The sequence below is a fragment of the Lepus europaeus genome, chromosome 13, assembly GCF_033115175.1.
Source record: "Lepus europaeus isolate LE1 chromosome 13, mLepTim1.pri, whole genome shotgun sequence".
Taxonomy (NCBI): Eukaryota; Metazoa; Chordata; class Mammalia; order Lagomorpha; family Leporidae; genus Lepus; species Lepus europaeus.
The window spans coordinates 69,822,160-69,842,264 of NC_084839.1; the positions used below are offsets into that span (position 1 = coordinate 69,822,160).

Genomic DNA, 20,105 nt, shown 5'->3' on the forward strand with positions numbered 1-20,105 from the left:
CCTGCTGCCACCATCGCCCTGGCAACCCGGCAGCAGGACTAGAGCAAGCAAGAGTACCTTTCGGGCTGTCGGTGCCTGTCTCATCATTGCAGAAAACCAAAGAAAGCAAGGAGAAGAAAGAGAAGGAGGGACAGAGGAGGATAGACAAACACAGGGAGGAAAGACAGACGAAGGGAGGGAGGGAAAGAGACCGAACAGAGGGAAAGGCGGCGGAGACAGGAGATTAGTGCATCAAATCCCAACAATGCAGCCTCAGCTTCCTGGCCGGCAGTTTCCCAGCCTGCAAACGGCTGTCGCTCTGACTCGGGCCCCTGCAGGTGCTCAGCGAGACAGCCAGGCTCCAGCAGGCACCCGAGCCGTGCCCGGCCCAGTTCGCCAGCTTAGGCTGATGGCAGCCTCAGTGGCCGCAGCACCAGCTCCACCTGACGTCATGCACCCACCCTCCTCTGCTCCTGGGGGTGGAGCCACTGCTCCTCAGTTACCTAGCAACCGCCCAGGGCTCTGCTGGCTCCTCCTCCTCCTCCTCATGACTGGACAAAGTCCTGCGCAGAGCCCACCCCGCTTTCTCTGCCAATGAACGGGTTCTGGATCCGCCTCCCCCCACCCACTGCCGTTACCAGAGTTTGCTCCCAAAAAATGGGCAGGGGCCACCCCAGAAATGGCACCTATGAGGCTAGGGCTTCACTGGACAGGGACACAGGGTCTCCCTGCTCCCTCAGTTTCTCTTATATTACATTTTCTTCCTCCCACAACCCCTTCAACACCTTTCTCTTAACACACACTGATACCAGCCTTAGAGTCTCATCATCATCAGGCACACACTGGGAGCACCCCTCCAGGGCTTCAGCTCTGAGCAGAGTGAGAGAGAAACCCTGGGGAACAGTCCATCGGGGCCCCAGCAGCTCTCGTGATGGCGCTGGGCTCCTCTTCCAATGGTGCCTTGTTGGAGACAGGGTAAAGCCTGCCTCTAAAGGGCTTCCAGAAAGGACTGGACACTCTGCAGAGACATCTGAGTTCTCCTCCACTCTCCCTAAGTTCAGTGTGTACTCTGGAGCCAGCTCCCTGCTCCATACAGAGTGGCAGCAGGAGGGGCACCTGACTACTTGACTGACACTGTCCACCACGGGCAGAGAAGGTTCTGTAGCCCACCATGAACAGCCTAGGCTGGGCTTTGCCATGTTTCCCTAGGCAGCTGCCAAAGCCCCAGCTCACAATCAGGTCAGGTGCAACCAGAACCTCTCCACAGAGTAAGGCTGCAGTTTCATGCTCTTCTCTATTCAGGGGTCTGAGACGAGATGGGAGCCCCAACCAGGAGAGAACAATCAAGGGATGCAGCCAAGCTCCTATAACCGTGGAATGGGACATCATTTTCCTTACATCCCCATTCCCACCCCCAGCCAAGACCCAAAGCAAGTACCAGCATGTTGTTTCTATAATGGCAAGACTCCAAAGTGAGGCCCTATCACCAAACGGAAGTCATGATGTCAGGAGATGTTTTCCTTCCCCCTCCCACTGCCCCAATCCAGCAGTTTTCCATGCAACATCAGAAAGGTTGGAGACAAGGAGATCACAGTACTTTGTACGCACAGCACCATAAGTACAGGTCAGACAGGCACATGCAAGTCACAGACAACTCGGGCAGAGGCCCAAGGCAGGGGCTGGCGTGAGGAAGTGGTCATGGCAGCAATTTAAGAGTCTTTAGAAGTTATGGCAGGAAGGAGAAGGTAGCACAGTTGAGCTCCACTCCAGTGACGGTAGATAGAAGGCAGCAGGGGTGGGAGGTGGGCCTTGGGTACCTCAGAATGAAGGAGAAGGCAGAGTGGGGTGGGTATTCACAGTAGAGCCCACCAAGAAGTAGGCACACAAAGACTCAGGCTTTCCAACTCAGGACTTTCTTCCGGTGCTGTTTCCTGACTTCCTGTCTCCTTGCACGAACACCTCCCCCTACTCAGTCCTCCCAAGGTGCCCCAACCTCGGGCTAAGTGATAACTCAGTGTAGCCCAGTAAATGTTCTAATTCATGCTGTTGCTACTTACAGTCATATGCTTGACATCTCTCACTAGGAGTCCTAGGGCAGAGGGAACCATTCCTAATGAGTGCCTCCCAGGGTCTGGACACAGCCTGACTGATGTCCTTGCATCCCTCAAAGGAACTCTGAAAGTCACAGCTGCCATTTCCTCAGGTCATCCCAGCCCCAAAATGACATGCACATGCATGCAGCAGCCCAAGGACATGCAGGACAGCTTGGGAGGGGGCTCCGGGCCCCCACCCACCCAGGCACGGAGAATAAACACACCACCTTCTTAGGCTTCAGTCCCCGCTGCATGAGGAGTAGGAAAGGGCAGAGTTAGAGAACAGACTGCACACGTGCTGGCTGGCCATACATCCTGGGAGTAGGCGTAAAGACCAACTGGGGCACACACAGGTAAGGCAGGGGGACTCACGTCACTGTCAAGCCCTGAATAAGTGAGTTGAGGGATTTCTCAACGCTCAGCTTCCAGGATGGCCACACCTTGACCCAGAGAAGCTGCATAGGCTGGAGCCCCACCTCTCATACTCTTCTTCCTCTACCTTCTACCTGAACCTATCCTCAGGCCCTTTTCAGCATTTGGAGTACCAAGAGGTAGAAGTTGGCTACACTACTGGGGTCCTTCCTATCACCCCTAGTTTAATACCATTTGATTCTGAACTTCTGGCACCTAATAGGTTTTCCTGCTATCACCTGTACTCCAGCCCTAATGTAGCAACTCAGAAAACTTCTTTTTCAGAGGCTAGAGAGATTAACTCAATTCAAACTCACTCACTGCTCCTACCTGCCTGGTGTTGAGTCTCCCACTTCTCTTTCTCCTTTGTATCTCACTTTCTCTCTCTATTACTACCCCCACCCCACCCTCAAACCACTCACCAGTTTGCTAGTCTTTGCGGCTCCTTCAGTTCCCTCTGTAGAAAGCAAACAGAAGTAACATGTGTGTCTGCATAGATGGCTAGAGGCAGAGAACATTATGGTGGATGGGAGGAGCCATAACAAGGGAATATGGTGGTAACGGGACAATCTCAGTAAGCCTTATGGCCCATGGTATAAGGGAGAACTTATGGCCCTGGGAACTCCTAGATATGGGGAGGCAATTTAAGTGGGCAGTAGTTACCTCTTTTGAGGACCTTTGTGGCAGAAGAATCCGGTGTCTCTGGGGAAGTAGTATCTGCTCCATCTTCAAATACCTGGATCTGAGGCCACAGAATAGACTCTATACAGCTAGCAAACAATGGCTGTAATAAGGGCCCCTCCCTAGCCCCAAAAGAACCAGGATACAGAGAAGCTTCTCCAATATTTCCTCCTCTGCTACCTCCCACTCTCCCAACCAGAGGCTTATGCCCAGGCCCAGGGAAAGGAAGCACCACCACACCAGCTGCACAAGCAACAGAAATGTACATACACACATACATACACCACACACACACACACACACACACACAGGAGCAGGGCATGAGTACCTGTGACTGACGCACAAAGATGCCATGCCCTTCTTCACAAGTGAAATACTTCCTGCCTTGGACAGTTCCATCATTCTTGCCCTTTGCCTCATCCAGGATCACGCCTACCCATTTGCCAGTGGCAAAGAGAGTGGCTCCAACATAGGCCACTGTGCCTCGGTGGCCTTTTCCAATCACTTCCACACGGGAGCCCACGCGCAGAGGCCGGGCACTTGCCTCTGCACTCATCCTGCTGCCACTGGGAGTCTGAAAGAAAGGAAACATATATAAGCATACAGCCAGAGGAGTCAGGTCAAGGGTATCATCCTCATGCACAAGAAATGCCCTACTGGCGCTCTGGCATAGTGGGTTAAGCTGCTGCCTGTAGTGCCAGCATCCCAGATGGGCACTGGTTCGAGTCCCAGCTGCTTCACTTCTGATCCAGCTCCCTGCTAATGTGCTTGGGAAATTGGCAGAAGATTACCCAAGTGCTTGGGCCCCTTCACCTACATGGAAGACCTGGAAGAAGCTCCTGGCTTCAGCCTGGCCCAGCTCCGGCTGATGCAGCCATTTGAGTACTGATTCAACAGATGGAAGATTTCGCCCTCTCTATCTTTCCCTCTCTGTAACTCTGCCTTTCAAATAAATAAAATGAATGTTAAAAAAGAAAAAAAATGCCCTAGCCAGGGTCCTGGACCCCATCTCAGAATGAGGTGAGACCCCAAATTCCTCTTTGAAAAATGCCAGTAGTGTGTTCGAAGACTTTTCCAAATTTCTCTGGAACCTGCTAGAAATTTTAATTTTGTACTTTGATTTCCTAACAATCAGAATTCACTGACATACCTGGGAATGTCACCACATGGCTGCTTGCTCAGGAGCACTGCCCTCAAGGAGAAAAATTAAATGCAAGCAAATAACTCAGTTTAGACTAGGGTCCCCTCAAGTCACTGCCCTGACTCAGGAGCCTGAGCTGAGAAGACAGGCAAATCGGAGGGTGATCCTACTGAATCCTGCTGCCCTCTCCACTGTCACCTGCCTTCTCTATAATTCAAATGGCTCTCTCAGTGCTGCCTTCCAGGCTCTCAAATCTCCTCTACTTCTCTCCGATGTGACTCTCTCACTGACATCCACATAACCACTGTGACACTCCTGGATGCCTTACTGCAGCCCATTCAACCACCCAGCTCCCTTCTTCCTGACCTGGGTCCTGTTCTGTCACTTTCTACCCTCAAGCTCTGGGAATCCTTCCTGCATGTTATATTGCTGTAAAACAAGAAACATGGGCCTAGTAAAGTGGGTGCCTCAGATCTATTCCTCACTCTGCCCCCCAGACTCTAGTGGTCCTACTGGATGGCTTATCAAAGCACAGACCAGACCAAGACACTGTCCTTGGGTAACTATCAGCTTCTGACACACCCATAGTGACAGGACATAACATGAAATTAGGTCCCAAATAGGCCCATGGTTTAGAAGAAAATCACACCTCAACCATTTTTAGCAATAGCACCTCCATGAACCAAAGGCCCTGTAGGAAACAAATGAACAGGGGAGAAAAAAGTGACACCATGGTCCTAAAGATTCCATGGGGCTCCCTCTGATATCCCACCCCCCATCATCATCAGCTTCAGGATGGAACACTGCCAGAGCCAGGGAAGAGCCGGGATACTTCCCACCCTGTCACTCCCTAGCCCCCTCCCCAAAAAGCTTGACAGGAAGGTGATAAGGCTCCCAAGAGCTCTGGGATCCCACATCAATCACATCTGGGACAGCAGAGCAGCTCTCATGGGCCTGACAATGAAAAGAATCACAGTGACATCAGGACTACCCTCAAACTCAGAGACATCGCCCACCCCACCCCCAACAAACCTCCTAGAATCAGGTAAATATAACAGAGGGTACAGATTCGATCTCACAGAGAAGAGAAAGCAAGTGACAAGCAACAAAGCGGTTCTAAAGAAAGGCTTCACTGTAAGCCCTTTCCGACCCTTCAGCCCCATTCTGAGTCCCCAGCATGTCTGGCCGCCTGCAGGAACCCCTGGCCTGAGAGCTGATTGGAGTCAGAAGTCAGGCCTTGCCAGTCCCTGTTTAGGGCCCAACTCTGGAAAAGGAAGCCAGTCCAGATCACTACCAGCAGCGCTCCGAGGGCTCCCCCACAACACTGTGAGTGCCCAGCTGAGTTCCAGCCCCTCTCCCCAGCCCCCACAGCAACAATGTCCACAGGCACCCAGGCCTTCCCCAGCAGCCCTCCCAGGGCCATCCCAGATTAGGGCCACTTACCCGGCTGTACACGTGCCTCTTGCTCTGGGCCATGTTGCTTACCCAGCCTCTACCCCCTCCCCCAGCTGGCCAAAGACAGAGAGAAAAGGCAGAAAGCTAGGCAGGAGGGTCAGGGCGCTGGGCCCTCATGGACAGACACAGGAGCCGGCAGGCACGGCCTTCCCCAGTCCATGGGCCTCACTTCGGCAGCCTACCAGGTAGGGGTGGGGGTGGTAAAGGGGGCTGAGGATCAAGTCCCCCTGCTGCCCGAGGACTCCTGAACCCAGAGACACTGAATCCTGCTTGCCAGCTGATGAGTCTCACTCTGCGCTAGTGCTGCTCTAGACTTGTCAGGATCTGTGCTCGCCTCTGGGTCCTAGTGCCCCCCTGCTTCACCTGGGCCAGACAAGAAGGGCCAGGGGCTGGGCCCACGCCACAGATAATCAGCACCTACCTCTACAGTACACTGTCCTAGGACTGGGACCACAGTCCTGACATATCCTCTTAGTCTACAACCCCTGCCATCACTGTACCCCCCCTCACCCCCAGGGTGTGAGGCCCACAGGCATCAAGTGACACTTCAAAATGGTCAGCTGCCTAGGGCTTCCACAAATGAGGGTCTCTCACCCTCCCCTCTGGCTCTCTTCCCTCCCCTCTCAGGATTCAGGCCCATGTGATCAGGATCTGAATTTCAAGGTCTAGGAGAGCTAGGCTCCACCCATAAACAGCCAAGGAAGGGCAGTAATGGAGGCAACCAAATGCACATAAAGGCAGATACCACACACCCCCTTGCTGGCAGAGGCTGTCACGTCAGTCCTCCTGCTTTCCAGCTGTTACAAAGGGCCAGGTTCTGGACCCAAGACTACCCGATTCCACTGGATTACTCCGGGCAGTGCTCAAAGACAGAATCTCACTTTCCCCTTCAGCACAGGCCCAGTCCATCTTCGCCACTGCCCTTTGTACTCCTGGCCTTGATTTCTAGCTTCTCAGATCCAATGAGATGACTTATTTTCTATAATTCTGTATTTCACAAAAGTTCCCATTAGTTTTATAATTCATTTTTTTAAAAATTTAACAAGATTTTTATAAATTCTAGTGTGAGGTCTTCAAGGGGCTATGTGACAATACCAATTCATTCATTTAGCCGTCTGTCATGGGCCAGGAACCAAGAACCAGAGTTCTTGCCCCTTATGTAGCCAAAAAGGTTAAGGTTGGCCTGGGGTCCGACATAGCTCCACTGGCTGCAGTGTGGATCTAGATCCCCTGGGCCTGGGGCCATCTGTCTTTTCTGCACTGGGCTTCCTTCTCTGGCAGAACAGTGACTTTCCCAACTGCACCCTCTTTCTAAGGCAGGCCACAGAGTCTGACACAATGACAGCCAACAGCCATGGTCACAAAACACCTCTCCATATCTTCAGTCCCGGCCAGACTCCCTAGGAGTCACGGCCAGTCTCCTGGGTCTTCCCTACGAAGCCATTTCTCTCCTCCCCTGGAAAGCCTCCACATTGCCCCTGCCTCCTCCTTCCCCATTTTACACAGGTGGGCAGGGCCATGCAGGTCCTTACAGCCTGGAACCCTATGTTCGGAGCACTGTAGAGTCTACAGAGCAACCTAAAAAACGTCACTTCCTAGTACCATGATGAAGAGTGCTGGTTCTAGGTTCTGGCTGCTTTCCTGGCTTTCTCATTTGGTAGCTACATAAACCTAATTGTTACTTAACACCTCTGTGCCTCAACTTTCTCATCTGCCAACTGGGAACAATCAAAGAACAGACCTCATAGATGTGTTGTGAGGATTAGCTGAGCTAATTCACATAAAACATTTAGGACAGTGCTCAGTAAGTTAGCTAACAAAAAGGCTGTGATAAACAGTTAGATATTGGCAATAACCTCAAAGTGAGGAAGGCCAGGGATGATAGTGACAAGGAAACCATGGCTTAGAGAACTCAGCAACTTCCCTGAAGTTACACAGAAGGAGTAGAGCCAAAACTGGAACCCAAATCTGTCCCTCTGTGCTTTCTACTTCCTTTCACTATTCCCACAGATATCTCTAGGCTTCCAAAGTCAAGCTCTTCCTCTAGATCACACTGCTTTTAAAAATTCAAAAGAGCTCAGACCTAAGAACTTTGTGACTATATATACCGCAATTCACTAGCCACACAGGTATATACAGTCACCTACCTTCTATGCTGTTTACCCTCCTACAAAATGGGAATTATAGTTGTCCTGTCTATATTAGTGTTATATAGCTTGGATAAGATAAAGTACAGAGTTATTTTAGTACTGAAGCTATAGAAGTACAAAGAATTATTATCTGACATAACACATAAATCTGAAAATGTCTAGACAATAAATTTTTTAAATCTTTACTTATTTTTACTTTATTTGAAAGGCAGAGAGATACAGAGACAGAGACAGATCCTCCATCTGCTCATTCACTTCCTAGGTGCACACAATACTCAGGGCTGAACCAAACCAAAACCAGGAGGTTGGAAGTAGATCCAAGCTTCCCATGTGGATGATAAGGACCCAAGTACTTGAGCCATCATCTGCTGCCTCCAGGGTACACACTAGTGGGAAGCTGGACTGGAAGTACAGGTGCCAGAACTCAAACCAGGCACTCTGATGTGGGATGAGGATGTTCCAAACAATGACTTAACCACTGTGCCAAATGCTCACTCCTAGGCAATAAATATTATAAGGAATTATAGAGAGTAGAAAGGTGAACTGAAAAGGAAATCGGTACCTTCCAAATCAGGAGGAATTTAATTTATTTATTTAATTTGCTATGTGGAGAAGAAAGGCCTACAAAGCACTGTAAGTCTTAAGTGTAGTGAGTAGAAACAAAAATAATTTTGCTTGGGGCTACTATTGTGGTATAGTAGGCTAAGCCTCCGACTGCAGTGCCAACATCCTATATGGTCGCTGGTTCATGTCCTAGTTGCTCCTCTGCTGATCCAGCTCTCAGCTATGGCCTGGGAGAGCAGTGGAAGATGGCCCAAGTGCCAAGCTCCTGGCTCCTGACTCCTGGCTCTGGGCTTCAGATCAGCCCAGCTTCAGCTGTGGTGGTCATTTGGGGAGTGAATCAGCTGATGGAAGAACTTACTCTCTGTCTCTCCCTCTGTCTGTAACTCTATCTCTTAAGTAAATAAATAAAATCTTAAAAAATAATAATTTTGCTTGACTAGGAAATATTACAAAGGACTAGCTTAGCTTCAGTGAGGAATTCAGGATGAGTTCTATCAAACTATAAGCCTTTCCGAGTCCAGAGCTCTTGGAGTCGAATACTTGTTGAATAAATAAACACACTGAGATGTGCTACGAGGTAAGTATGAATAGGCATGGAGTGTAACATCAGGCAGAAGCAGATGGACTTGATCCAGTAACCACAGGAAGCTGCTCTCCGTCCTGAGCAGTAGACTGGCACAGTGAAACTCTTTTAGGGGCCGGTGCCGCGGCTCAATAGGCTAATCCTCTGCCTTGCGGCGCCAGCACACTGGGTTCTAGTCCCGGTCGGGGCACCGGATTCTGTCCTGGTTGCCCCTCTTCCAGGCCAGCTCTCTGCTATGGCCAGGGAGTGCAGTGGAGGATGGCCCAAGTGCTTGGGTCCTGCACCCCATGGGAGACCAGGAGAAGCACCTAGCTCCTGCCTTTGGATCAGCACGGTGCGCCAGCCACAGCGCGCCAACCTCGGCGGCCATCGGAGGGTGAACCAACAGCAAAGGAAGACCTTTCTCTCTGTCTCTCTCACTATCCACTCTACCTGTCAAAAAAAAAAAAAAAAAAGGAAACTCTTTTAGGAAGATCAAACTGGTGGCACGTGCAGGTTGCAGCAGAGGCAGGAACAACTTGGCAAAGAGAGGGAGTACGGCAAGGAGGCTGCTGCAGTAATCACCATGGTGAGGAGGAGGGTCTGAGCCAAAGCCATGAGAGAGAAAAGAAAGGGCCAATTCAGACACAGCACCAAAAAAAAAAAAAAAAAAAAAAAAAAAGCCCCTAGAAAGATCAGATGAAAGAAAGAGGCAACCCTGGTCCTCCTATTTCCTCACCTGTATGACACCCTGCAAGATATTTAACTTTCTGAGTCCCAGTTACCTCATCTTCAAAAAGAAGGAAATAATGCTATCTCATAGGTATGCTGTAAGAATTAAATAAAATTTAAGTAAATCACCCAGCACAATGCCTGAACAAATATGCACTAAACAAACTGTAGCTCATGTCTTCATCATTATTGTGAGGGTACATCAATGACGACTTGCACATACTAGGAACTCAAATGTTACAAGAATAAATGGAAGAATGGATGAATGTATGAATAGCTAAATGAATAAGCAGTATGAGCAAGATATGAATAATAATTGAAAACATGAACAGAATTCAGAAAATGGGAGGGGAAACTAAGCATCCAGGAGAGAGAAAGTCAGTCCTGTTCTCAGGGCTTTTGGGTTGGGGTGGGGTAGGAGGTGAGCAAATGTAACTGTAAACACTAATGTGTGTTTTACTATCTCCTTCGAAAATGAACTTGTGATACTACCAAAACAGATTGTATTATCTCTATCCTATGAATGAGAGAGCTGAATCTCAGTAGTAGAATGGCTTGCCCCAGTCTTAGAACCAAAAAATGGCAAGGGTACATACCTGGCTAGCTGTACAGGCAGGTACTTTTCCCACACTATTACTGGCTCCTAGCCCATACCCTACAGGGAAATCCTGAATTACATTGCCAGAGACAAGACAGTCTGGATTTCTAATCCATTTTTCTCCCCAGTGGTATTAAATACTGCTAGAATATCTAGGAAAATGGGAAGAGGGGAGGGAAAAAAATCTCTGTGGATAACAAGGTTGCTAACAGTCTTGGGGGAAATCTCAGAAAATGATAGGAAAAGCAGTAGATCTGTGAGAATTAAAGAGGAAGAAATGAGGAGGAAAAGCCTCTCTTCCCTTCCTGCCTTGCTTCTCCTGGCATCCAGGGATCCCTGGGTGCCTTGATCACCTCTTGTCTCACATCACCAAACTTGGATCCTGGGCTAAGTCAACTGTCTGCTTTCCCTGATCCCACTCCTAGCTGGGATAATTTGAAACCCAGGCAGTCTGACAGTATGGCAAAATTGCACATTTCTGGCAGCATTAGAAAGAAGGAAGGTGGATGTAAGTCCCAGAGGAATCAGGAAGAAGGGTCTGCTGACTGACTGGAGAATGGAGGTGAGGGGACTAGAAGCCTGGAAAATTGGATTCCAGACACCCACAGGAAACTAGCAAGATGACACCCACAAGCTTTAGGCTATTAGGTCCTACTCCTCTATCTGCCTTACAGGTCTCATACAGATAGGCTTGGATCCTGAATGGACCTCCTTTAGTGCTCCAGCTCCCTATGGTCCCCAGAAATGTCTACAGCCCACTCCCAATCCAAATATAACTCCAGCCTCTTCCCCCAAAGTGCTAGACTCCCCAAGAAATACTCAGGGACTCACATGCCCACCTCTACGGGCCTACATCTCCAAAAGTCAGGAAGGAAAACTACACAATACACCTCCCTTATCTTCAATAAATGAACTTCTTCAGGAAGGCAAGAGGCACTCAGCCCTGTACTTAAGAACTGCAATCCTCCCAGTGGTAGCAGGGGTCCAACTCAGCTGTTTCAATTTCCTCCTGGTTCCTCCCTCTGAATCAACCAGCAAGTTCCTGGCACTAGGACCCTGCAGAAAGGGAACCCTGAGCCTGCGCTCTAAAGAGAGAGATGCACCATTTCACAACTTCAGCAAAAACCAAAGCAGCCAACAAAGCCACAGCCACCTCGGCTGTGCTGGGCTCTGCCTTTTGGGCAGCTCACCGGCCACTCCCCAGAAGCAGATCATTCTGTCCTTTCTCTTTAAACTCAGGACATCATCTGATCAGAATGGAAATCAGTCTCTTCAAGCTACCACGCAAAGGCGTATCCATGGCAACCTCAAGAGGAAGGACACAGAGATGATGCTCCAGTGACTGCAGCAGGAAAAGGTAGGTCTGTTTCCCTTCCATCCACGCCATTCCACCATTCTCCCCTTTCACTCAAGACAGGTGTGCACCTTACCTGGCATCCTGTCTATCACACCAACTCAGAAAACACACAGGTGAGTTCATCATCATTAGTAACCTCATTATTACATAAGGTTATAGGCATGCCTAGTTTCATAACTGAATGGTAGAAAAAATTCTTTTCTGGGCAATGGGGATGGGGACAAGAGCTCTTTTTTTTTGTTCACTGTCTCAGGTGACACAGTCTCAGGCTGCAAAATCTGACAACTTGCTATCAGTCACTTGTCTTTCTTTTCAGGATGCTGGACAATCACTCAAGGGTTTCAGAGTTTCCCTATGTAGTTGAAAAAAGCTGGCAGCAACACTGACCCCAGTGTCCTGCCCACCTGTGCCACTACCAGCTCACAGACTAGTATGCTAGGACTCCCTCGTTAGCAGCCCCCAATTCTAGCCCCTCATGGTCCAGAAACCGGGAGTTGGAATTAAATTTCTGCCTTCTCTGATACCTCAGGAAAAGGAATCCCATTTCTACAGAGGCAAGAGATTCACTAGACATAAATATTACTAAGCCTAACCAATCCTCCCTGCCTCAATTTCCCCTTCTGTAAAATAGGAATAGCAATACCTTTCCAATAAGGTTGTTGTAAAAATCACATGATAATGCCTGAAGAGCATTTAAGAGAGTGCTGGTACGAAGCACTCAATAAATGTCAGCCATTATTACCATGAGGAAGACGAAGGACAAGCCTGTAGTGCAGGATTTCAGTTCAGAGAATCCTCGAGATTCTTGAAGTTTCTTTCAGTCTTGTTCTTTCCCCTTCCTCTGAACAGCTGTTTTACGTTTCCTTTACCACTTCAAGGCCTTATTTCTGATCAAACCCCATCCCTCAGCAGACGACCTTGCCAAGATAGAAAACCAGCCTATGAAGTAAAAATTCCTTTGCAAATTCCATCATTGCCTCTTTCTTCCTAAATTCCTTCCTTTCTCCTTCCATCGTTCCTTTTCAAAGAAAATAGTGTCCCCTCCTCTTCAGGGCCACCACTGCCACCCTCCTCTCAGGTTCTGAATTAGCAACCACCTTTTCTCTTGGGCTGTCAACTGTACCATTTCTGATGGCTCTCATCCATCTCTAGACCTTGCTATTCTTCTGCAAGCTGTCACAGTCCCTACGCTTCCTTCTCTGCGCAACCACTCAGAGTACACTCTCCCTGTCCTCAATCCCCATCTACTCTTCAAATCATTGCAATCCCACTCCATCCCCAGCATCCACTGCAGCCCTGGTGAACACAAGCTCCTCACTCCCTAACCCCAAGGTGCATTTTCCAATTTCCTCCTACTTGACCTCCCTACAGCAAGTGAAACTGCTGATCCTCCTCCTGGCAGCGTTCTCCTTTCCCAGCTTCCCAGGTAACGTTCTTGCTGACCTTGTGCACCATTCTTTTACATCTCCTGGGCCACGTCTAGCTTTCTATAAGCATGGCTGGGAGAGTACATCTATTCACAACTTCAATGGCAACTTGCCACCCGTAGAAGAAATTCACTTCTGAACCTCAGATTCACATTTCTACCTGTCTGCTAAGTGCCACAGACCCCTCAAGCACACCATGTCCCAAAACACACTCAGTATCTTCCCTGTAAAAAACTTTCTTTGTTCTTCCTTTGCTACTGGCACCACTATCTACTCAAAATAGAAAATGAATCACCCTCAACAACTCCTTTCTTGTTTTCAACCAGTTAGATTACGTCAGGTTAACTCTGTCTCTGCTGTCTATCTCAAACTTGGGCCACTGCTCCCTCCATCTCCATTGTCCTAATCCTTGGTTGAGCCCTAAACCATGCCTATGTTATTCTAAGAATCTCCCAATGTCCCTGATCCAGGTAAGTTCTCCCCTTTCAGACTAGTTCTATAACCAGCTTCCCAAAACGCAATCAATGTCACCTTCCTAAAAACCTCCAGTGGCTTCCCTGCCCACAAAACTGAATCTTCTTAGCACTTCATTATGGGCTATTAAAATTCTGGCATTGTGGCATAGTGGGATAAGCCTCTACCTGGGACCCCCGCATCCCATATGGGTGCCGTTTCAGGTCCTGTCTGCTCCACTTCCAATCCAGCTCCCTGCTAATGTGCCTAGGAAAGCAGCAGAGAATGGCCCAAGCGCTTGGACCCCATATGGGAGACTCAAATGAAGCTCCTGGCTCCTGGCTTCAGCCTGGCCCTGCTTGTTGTGGCCATTTGGGGAGTGAACCAATGGATGGAAAGTCAGTCTCTCAGTCTCTCTCTCTCTCTTCCCCTCCCTCCCTCCCTCTCTCTGTAACCCTGCCCTCAAAATAAATAAATAAATCTTAAAAACAGAAATCCTGGCCTCATTACCAATCCAGTCTCATCAATCAACTCTCCTCTGATCCCGAAGTTCTCTTATATTCTAGCCACTTGGATCTATTTCTCCTAATGCCTCTGCAAATGTTGCAAAATACCAGCAGCATTCTTCTCCCTCCTCACCCTTCAAGGCTCAGCTCAGGCATCACTTTCCCCATGAAGATTCTCCTGACTTCTCTATGGAGGGCTGATCATTCCCTCCTCTGCCCTCACACAGCACTTTGGACGTTATCTCTATCACAATACCACATTTTAGTTAAAATATTTTCTCCCTCACCCTTAGCATGAATTCCTCTAGGACAAAGAAATCTACTCATTTCAGTATCTAACACAGTGCTCTGTACAGAGAAGGCACTCAATGCTGAATAGAAGCCTGCACCAACACCAGGCTCTAAGGACAGCTTTCCCAGAGAATAGCTCCACACTTAAAGACCACCATCAGGGGGAAAATAACAGTCATGGCGCACCTGAACACACACACACCAGTAGATGTGGCTCTTGTCTTTTGAGATCGGAACCTAAGAAACTAAAAAGTACAGAGACAGTGCCAGGTCCTGTGAAATTTGACAGTGACAATAATTCTCAAGCTCATGTTTCCAGGGTGACAGAACCACATAGCAGGCTCTAGCTGAAGCACAGATCTTCTGGGAACCCACATTAGTGAGGCTTTGGGAGCAGCAAGGGCCCACGCTCTGCTGCAGTGAAGCTCTCAGGAGATGTGAGGGGGGCTGGGGAGGTCTGTCCATTAGCTGGTACCAGCCTGAATTTCAAGAGTGACAGAAAGCCAGAGTCAGACTCTTCAAGATGGCAAGGACCTTAGGATAGACTTGAATCAGGCAGTCTCTCAGCTCTTCTCTCTTCAGGGGATGCTGATGACCCAGCTCCTCATCCTTTGGTGAGATATCTCAAGTGCCCCCAGCACTACCTAGTTGCTGAAGACAAGCCAAGTAACCTGGCAATCATCTACTCTAATCCCTCCCAACTTGTGACTCCAGGCAGCCACTAGCATCGATACAGCAAAACCTAGAGTGGTATTTGCCAATGGTACTATGATCCTCCCAACTATCCTGCCTCCTCCTTAACCACGTCTCCTTCGTACTGCAACACCCAGTCAGGCCCAATTTATCAATTCTTCTCAGTGCTGCCTCTTGCAGCCTTCCTTTCTCCTCCATAGTCACCGTCACCACTTTGGTCTGCCTTTTAATAGTTTTGAAAATTAAGGCACATCTTCACCCTCTCTGGTGCTTCATCTTTAAAATAGGGTAACAGCTACTCTGTCTACCTCACAGAGTCATTAAATCAAATGAGATCACGCCTATGCAAAGTTCTGTAATCTGCAAAGTTAGATATAAATACAAGGCATTACTGTTGTCATCAACCTAAGTCCTCTATTACTGACATATGAAGCTGAGTCTGTCTCCTTTCCTACTTCCAAGCACCTTGTACACTGCAAATATATCCTCTAGAGGTAAACAGACCCTCTAAAATACTGCTGTTCATACACTCATCTGCCTAACATCTTCTACTGGCATCTCACTTCTTGCTGTAATCAACCAGCTTGGATTTGACACAGGCAGTCTCAGCTCTGCACTACTGTCAGCTTAGGATGCCTTCCCCAAGCCTTCAAAGTCCAGCTAAAGCTCTAGCTTTATAAAAAGAAATTTCCTAAACATGATTTTGGAGAGAGTGTGGTAAGAACAGCTGCCATCGGATATAGTAAGAGTCGAGTTTTTAAAGAGGGATTACATTTCTTGTCTTCCAGTTTCATTCTAAGAGATAACCTGACCAACAGGAGGGAAGGGACAGAGATGTATTTCAGCAACATAAAGACCTTCCTTATTGAGCTATCCCAAGAATAAAACAATATGCTAAATACATGGTTAATTCCACATTATTGGAAATGTTCAAGACAAACTGCAAAATTTACCAAAGTGACAAGAATATTTTGTAAATGGAACTGAGCCATCACAAGCACAGCTGGACTAGACTCCCAGCACCGTGGATCTTGTCTAGTCCAGACTCTCACTGGACAAGGGAAGGGACTCACCCGGGACTGCAAGCAGTTTGTTCTGGAGAAGAGGGAACAGAACACCCTCTCTTTCGACCCAGCGGTCTACACCCGTGCTACGACGAGTGTGGTCCATGGGCCAGCAGCATTAGCATCACCTCAGAACTTGTCAGAGCTGCGGAGTCGACACCTGTCTTTTAACAGGACCCTGCTCAACGTATGCACCGTTAAAATTCGAAAGGCACTGACCCTCACTGTCCCTTCCAAACCTCGAGTTCCTGATTCTGGAACCGTGCTTCTCAAACTGCTCCAGATGTTAAACAGAGGCACCAGCCTGGAAGGGCAGTTTTAACAGGAAGATCTGGAAAACTCCCCATGCCTGCTCTCAGTTGATTTATGGTAAGCACCATTAGCATAGTGAAGGCTCTGAAATACTCTGCAGGGCAGAAAACTTTAACCATAAATCTTCCAAGCATATTTGAGTGCAAAATATCTCTCTCAAAAATAAAGCTCAGCATCTCTTCTGACATCCCACAGCTCAGGCTGCACAGCAACACACGGTCAAGAGTGTCGCACGGTTCCTGTCACTGTGGGTACCGGCACCGCGGGCTTGCTCCGCGCAGTCAATGAGGGTAAGTTGCCAAGTCGCGGCCCCCTGACAACGGGCAGAGCTCCCTGTCTGTGGGAGCCAGCTGCGGCCGCGCCTCAAGACCCGGGATGCGCAGCACCGCTGCTCCAGGGTCCCCTTCCCAGCTCGGGCGGACCAGGACGGGAAGGACTCACACACCAAGCACTCATCCAGACCCCCAGCTTGAGTCAGTCCTCTGGGATTGCTTTTCGTGTGACACGTTTCTCCACAAGCGCCCACACAGAGCCTGCGGCTCTGAGCGGGTTCAGGGGTGCAGCGGACGCTCCCAGCAAGGGGGGGGGGGGTGTTGCAGTTCTGGAGGGACGCGGAGGCGCAGTCACTCTGACTCCGGCAGAACAGGGTCAGGTGGAAGAGCTCAAGCGGGTCGGGGGAGGCTGGGCTCAAACACTCGGGGGGAGCCCCCCAGACCGGGGCGAACGCCCACCCCTTCCGCGGCCCAGCCCCGTCAGCCCCCGCCCCGCACATCCAGCGCCGTGCCGCGCCCTGAGCCAGTGACGAGCTCCCGGCCCACCGCCCGCGACCTCATAAACACTTGGGGGCGGCGGAGCAGACGGTTGGCAGGGTCGCCGCCTCCGTACCTGTCCTGTCAGGGGCTCCGCGCCCGGCTCGGGCCACACCGGCGACCGACGCCCAAGACCCTGCGGGGCGCGCCCCGCCCTCACGGGCTGCCCGACGCGCCGCCTGACCCCTCCGGTCCCGCCCCAGAACCCCTCACCCCTCGGGCCCACAGGCACGCTGGGTCCGGGGTGCGCGCTACTCTTTACTGCAGTCCCAACCGGACTGACAACTGCGCACCGAGCCCTGTCGCGACCACATCGATCAGGCACAAAACTGGACACCTGGGGCGTGATGTGCGCATGCGTATTGTGCCTGGGAGGCCTATTTAGGCGCATAAAGGAGAGGCTCGTCGTGGCGAACGCCCTCTGTCGGAGCAGAGGAGCCAGCGCAGAGGAGCTGGAAGTCTGCAAGCTTCTGAGTGCTAATTCAAACAGGAACGATAAATCATATCTTGTCGGTTAGCCTGGGAAAAAAAATAAATTTTGATGCTACTCAGTGTGCTACATCATGTGCAGATACATTCTAATATGCTTGTAGTGAAGATGTAAAATAACACAAATTTATATAATGCCACTTTGGCTTTTTTATATTAAAAGAAACATTGAACAATAAACTTCTTGACCCAATGTACCCTCTTCTAAAAATGAAGCCTTAAAAAACGGATCACGTGGGGCCGGCAGCGAAGGGGATTAAAGCCCCAGCCTACAGTACTGGCATCCATATGGGTGCCAGTTTGAGTCCCAGCTGCTCCACTTCTGATCCAGCTCCTTGCTAATGTGCCTGGGAAAAGCAACAGAAGATGGCCAAAGCGTCTGGGCCCCTGCCACTCACATGGGATACCCAGAAGAAGCTGATGGCTTCGGATTGGCTCAGCTCTGGCTGTTTCAGCCATTTGGGGAGTGAACCAGCAGATGGAAGACCTCTTTCTCTCTATGTCTCTACCTCTCTCTGTAACTCTTTCAAATAAATAAATTAAAAAAAAACAGATCATGTGTACCAAGATATTTGCGCAAGGATGTTGAGAGAGGCAGAATTTTATAAGCATAGCTTCAAATTCTTCACTGCAACTTACTAGCTGTGTGAGACTTGGAGCTGGTTACTTAAACCTCTATGTGCCTCTGTTCTTCGGTTGTAAAATGACAATGTTAATGACAGTATCTGTCTCACTGGGTTATCAGGAACATTGAGTGAATCCATGTAAACAGCCTGAAATGCAACCATACAATGCTTCTAATGTTTATCTCAGTTAATCTCAAATTGAAAACAATCTGAAAAATCCATTAAGTTGATGGGAGGATGAGGGGCTAAGAGGTAGGAGGGATGAATTGGGCACCCTCTCCATTATTCCTGTCTTTTCCCCATTTTATCTTCTAAATATTTCTAATGGTATTCGGAATATGTATTTGCATGGCTCAAAAATCAATGGGGCCGGAGTTGTGGTGCAGCCAGTTAAGCTGCTGTCTGCAGCATGGTGTCCTATATGGGCACCAATTGGAGTCCCACCTGCTCCATTTCAGATCCAGCCCTGCTAACGTGCCTGAGAAAGCATCAGAAGATGGCCCAAGCACTTGGGCCCCTGCACCCACATGGGAGACCTGGAAGAAGCTCCTGGCTCCTGGCTTTGGCCTGGTCCAGCCCTTGCTGTTGGAGTCACTTGGGAAATGAACTCTCTCTCTCTCTCTCTCTTTCTCTCCCACTCTCCCTCTCCCCCTCTCTCCCTCTCTCTGTAACTCAGACTTTCAAATAAATAAAAATTTGGGGACCAGCACTTGTGGTGTAGGAGGTAAAGCCACCGCCAGCGGTGCCAGCATCCTATATAGGCACCAGTTTGTGTCCAGGCTGCTTCTCTTCCAATACAGCTCTCTGCCATGGCCTGGGAAACCAGTGGAAGATGGCCCAAGTGCTTGGGCCCCTGTACCTGCATGGGAGACCTGAAAGAAGCTCCCAGCTCCTGGCTTCAGATTGGCCTTGCTCTGGCCGTTGCTGCCATTTGGGGAATGAACCAGTGGATGGAAGACCTGTCTCTCTCTGCCTCTGCCTCTCTGTACCTCTGCCTTTCAAATAAATAAATAAATGTTTAACAAATAAATAAATAACAATTTTTTAAAAATTCAAAAGAGAGGTTGGCCTTTGGTGCAGCAGTTAAGACACTGACTGGGGCCCTGGGGTCCCCTACAGAGGGCCTGGGTTGAGTCCCAGCTTCTGTGCTTCCATTCCAGCTTTCTGCTAATGTGCACCCTGGAAGGCAGCAGAGGATGCCAAGTAGTTGGGTCACTGCCACCCATGTGGGAGACCTGAATGGAGTTCCTGGCACCTGGCTTTGGTTTCACCCATCCCTGGCTGTTGCAGGCATTTGGGGAGTTAACTAGCAAATGGAAGACATCTCTCTCTCTCTCTCTCTCTCTCTCTCTCTCTCTCTGGTAAAATAAAAATAAATACTTTTTCAATCAAAAGAACACAAAATAGTATGCACTAAGAAGCCTCCTAAACCCTTGTTCCCTCCGTTCCATGCTCTTCACCTGCTTCAGGCACCCCTTGTTATTAGTTTCATATTTATTTTCTCAGTGTCTTATGCAAACACAGGTGCATATGAATACATAAACTTACTCCTCCGCTTTCTTATGCAAAAGGTAGCATACTATGTATACTTGCACGTTGCTTTCCTCACTTAATGTATCTTGAAGATCTTTCTTTTTTTTAAGATTTATTTTATTTTATTTATTTGAAAGACAGAGTTACAGAGAGAGATAGAGACAGAGAGAGAGGTCTTC

General features: G+C 49.1%; 1 protein-coding gene across 3 annotated transcripts in view; it reads right to left on the bottom strand.

Moving 5' to 3' along the window:
• DCTN1 (dynactin subunit 1) overlaps positions 1-17,435 on the bottom strand; it is a 30,719-nt gene extending 13,284 nt beyond the window's left edge. The window contains exons 1-4 of one of the 3 annotated variants that reach the window (XM_062209685.1): positions 17,355-17,435; positions 3,493-3,738; positions 3,147-3,225; positions 2,906-2,940 (exon numbers count right to left, since the gene is read on the bottom strand). In XM_062209685.1, coding sequence (XP_062065669.1) covers positions 2,906-2,940; positions 3,147-3,225; positions 3,493-3,720 — 342 coding nt within the window. In that variant the 5' untranslated portion in view covers positions 3,721-3,738; positions 17,355-17,435. Of the gene's footprint in view, positions 1-2,905; positions 2,941-3,146; positions 3,226-3,492; positions 3,739-5,748; positions 5,862-17,354 lie in introns of those variants that run through there. The other 2 variants (XM_062209683.1, XM_062209684.1) reach the window with 2 other exon arrangements.
• Positions 17,436-20,105: the final 2,670 nt, after the last annotated feature.